General features: G+C 34.0%; 1 protein-coding gene across 1 annotated transcript in view; it reads right to left on the bottom strand.

Annotated features, from left to right (window-relative positions):
* LOTGIDRAFT_175966 (hypothetical protein) overlaps window positions 1-2,689 on the bottom strand; it is a gene marked incomplete at both ends in the record, with an annotated part of 19,017 nt that overhangs the window by 15,858 nt on the left and 470 nt on the right. Inside the window, 3 exons of the mRNA XM_009063709.1 lie at window positions 486-552; window positions 1,548-1,622; window positions 2,038-2,106. Of these exons, the coding sequence (XP_009061957.1) occupies window positions 486-552; window positions 1,548-1,622; window positions 2,038-2,106 (211 nt within the window). The remainder of the gene's footprint in view (window positions 1-485; window positions 553-1,547; window positions 1,623-2,037; window positions 2,107-2,689) is intronic.

The following is a 2,689-nucleotide window of genomic DNA, read 5'->3' as shown; positions in this document are numbered from 1 at the left end:
ACGAACAACCATTTTAACAACATAGGTTCACCTATGATCTTTTAACCAACTGATCCGTGTCCCAACCGCTTGAAATTCATGATAAGGTTGACTGGAATGGGAACGACCACCATTAACCTCAAAATAATGACTCGATGTCAGCAGTAAGAGAGTTATCGAACTCTTTTGTGTTACGCCCATCAAGGTTGCATCCCCTATTATCAAAATATGTTTGTCAATCAAATTTGAAATTAAAATCAGTTAAAAGGAGTATTACGTTTATCTATTCTGCATCTGATTGAGTAATAGTGCAACGAAGTTAATAATGCCAAGACCGTAATATTAGCCTTGTTTTTCCGACGTCCAAATGTCGAGAGATCTTTCAGACGCAAAACCTGTAGCACACTGAGCCACCAAGGCTCCCTAGTAATATTTGAACCATTAGACTTTATGCATAATATGCCAGAACATGCAGAATTGGTAAGATATGATAATGTGAAACTTACACGAGGAGCTTCCATGCCACACCATAAGCACTTTATTCTTATATAATGAAACTCTATTTGTATACACCTAAAATAATTTTTTTTGTGTTATTCATTTCATCACAAAATATAAACTGTATATTTGCGTGTATGATATAAAGTTATCCACCCTGAAATACGTTGGACGACTTATGGGTGCACGTTATGCCCATTGACAAAGTTTTGGAAATTTTTCACTAGAGGTTATCCAATCAATATTGCCAGTCTGCTTTTACATATTTTGTTGCATTTATTTCTATGGGTTCGCTTATTCAAATCCTCTCAACATCATGACCGTATTGTAGTGTGGATAGTGCGCAAGTTTTTGTTATTAGGTATTAGTCTGAAACTTGTTCATTTCTACCTAGTTTTGACAGAGCCGACTCAGAAAAATTTTGATGCTTCTACATTGCAATTTTCAAGATAATCAAGAATTGATTCCCATACTTGGTCTATGTTTTCAGAAGAGAAACAATTAATCCTGATTCACTGCTTTCGAGGGAAAATTACTCCCCATAATTAACTTAATTTTTCTAATTATGTCTATCTTGATCAAATAAAGGTGAATGAGCTTTTCTTATCTTACCCTTGATCCTTTAAGTCAGTATTCAATGATATAAATCAATTCTCAACCAAATAAATTCATTGAACAATTGTGCACAAAATGATTATGTATATATTTGAATAGCTAAACCATTTGAAACACGACTTTTGTTGATCATATTGGCTGGAGAAAGTGGGATTTACTTCTCATTGATCAAAATATTAGACTATTGAATGAATCAAGGGTAATATATAAAGTAAACTCGAACACCTTTTCTAAATCAACTAGGTAAAAGTGAACAAGACAATGTCTGACGATTATGAAATGAAAATTCTCTTAACTTACCTCCATTTGTTTCAAGAGAGGCTGGGTGGACATGATATGACAGCTTAGCCAAGTACAACCTAGGTGGCCCTAACAAGGTAGCCCATAGGCTGCCACAACTAAACTACACGTGAGCCCAACCCAAAAACGCGAGAATTTTGTTCCGTGTGAACTACCTCCAAAAACCTAGGTTGCACACCATATCTAACCATGTTGTCCGTAGCTGAAGACGAGCTACTATACTCGAAACACTGAAATGTAAGAAAACGCCATGGTAAAAAAGAATAAAAATAAAAATAAACTTTGTGTTTTACGATGTTATAATTATTTATTTTTACTTTTCTGATCAAGCTCATTTAAAATCTATATGTAACACTTTTCAGAATCATAATTTAAACTTTAGTCCAATAAACTAAACAAATTGAAAGATTTGGCTGTTGTCACTTCCAGGTATCTAGTAACATTCTCAGGTCATATAGTTTGTACCGAATTGTCTCATCATATCTGCTGTATCAAGGGTCACAATCATCAGACAAACTCAAACACGCTTGAAAAATCATTATGCCAATTTTCAAGCAAGCAATTATACACGTACGATATTTTTGCATGGAAAGGGCACAATTTTATACCCTGATAATCTACAACAACCTAAAATGATATACTAACCTAAACAGGAATGGTATCCAACCATGGTGTATTAACTCAATGGTAAAAACCGCTATTGAGCACCCTGACCTGAAACGAAATGACAAAACACAATAATATTATATTGAATAATTACGCATGGTCTTTGATAATATCCTCTGTTCGAAGCAATTTTAGGTCATTGTGAAGGCATTTTAACTTAAAAATTACACTTGTTAAAATTTCATGAAACGTTTCGACATATAAAGAAACTTGACCTTGAAACTATTTGGAGTCATTTTCCTTTTTTATTAAATGTATAAAAGTAGTTTGATAATGGGGCAAGCTCGGGCAGGCGTTAGTTCCGATTCCATAGAATTCCGCCTTTTTTCACTCATATACCTTATTTTGATTCCTAGTTCAGAGCCAAGCTTTTCCTCAAAGTCCCGTATCTCAACACAAATTTGCTATGGATTTTTGCTTTGATTCTTACATGTAACTTAGATATTTTCTTTCTTATGGCAAATAGGGAGGATGAGGGCATTTTTTAAAATGTATCTTAAATTTTAGAGAATTTCAAAAAGTCGACTTACCGGTTGCTATAAACGAAACAAATTGACTGAGCGACTAGTCACTAGTTAGGAGTGAATTTCACTTACTATCACTGATTAAAATCTATTGTCTTGATTACTAT

This window comes from Lottia gigantea (assembly GCF_000327385.1).
Source record: "Lottia gigantea unplaced genomic scaffold LOTGIsca_597, whole genome shotgun sequence".
Taxonomy (NCBI): domain Eukaryota; kingdom Metazoa; phylum Mollusca; class Gastropoda; family Lottiidae; genus Lottia; species Lottia gigantea.
The sequence above is the reverse complement of the archived record's forward strand: the minus strand, read 5'-3'. Positions and strand labels throughout refer to the sequence as shown.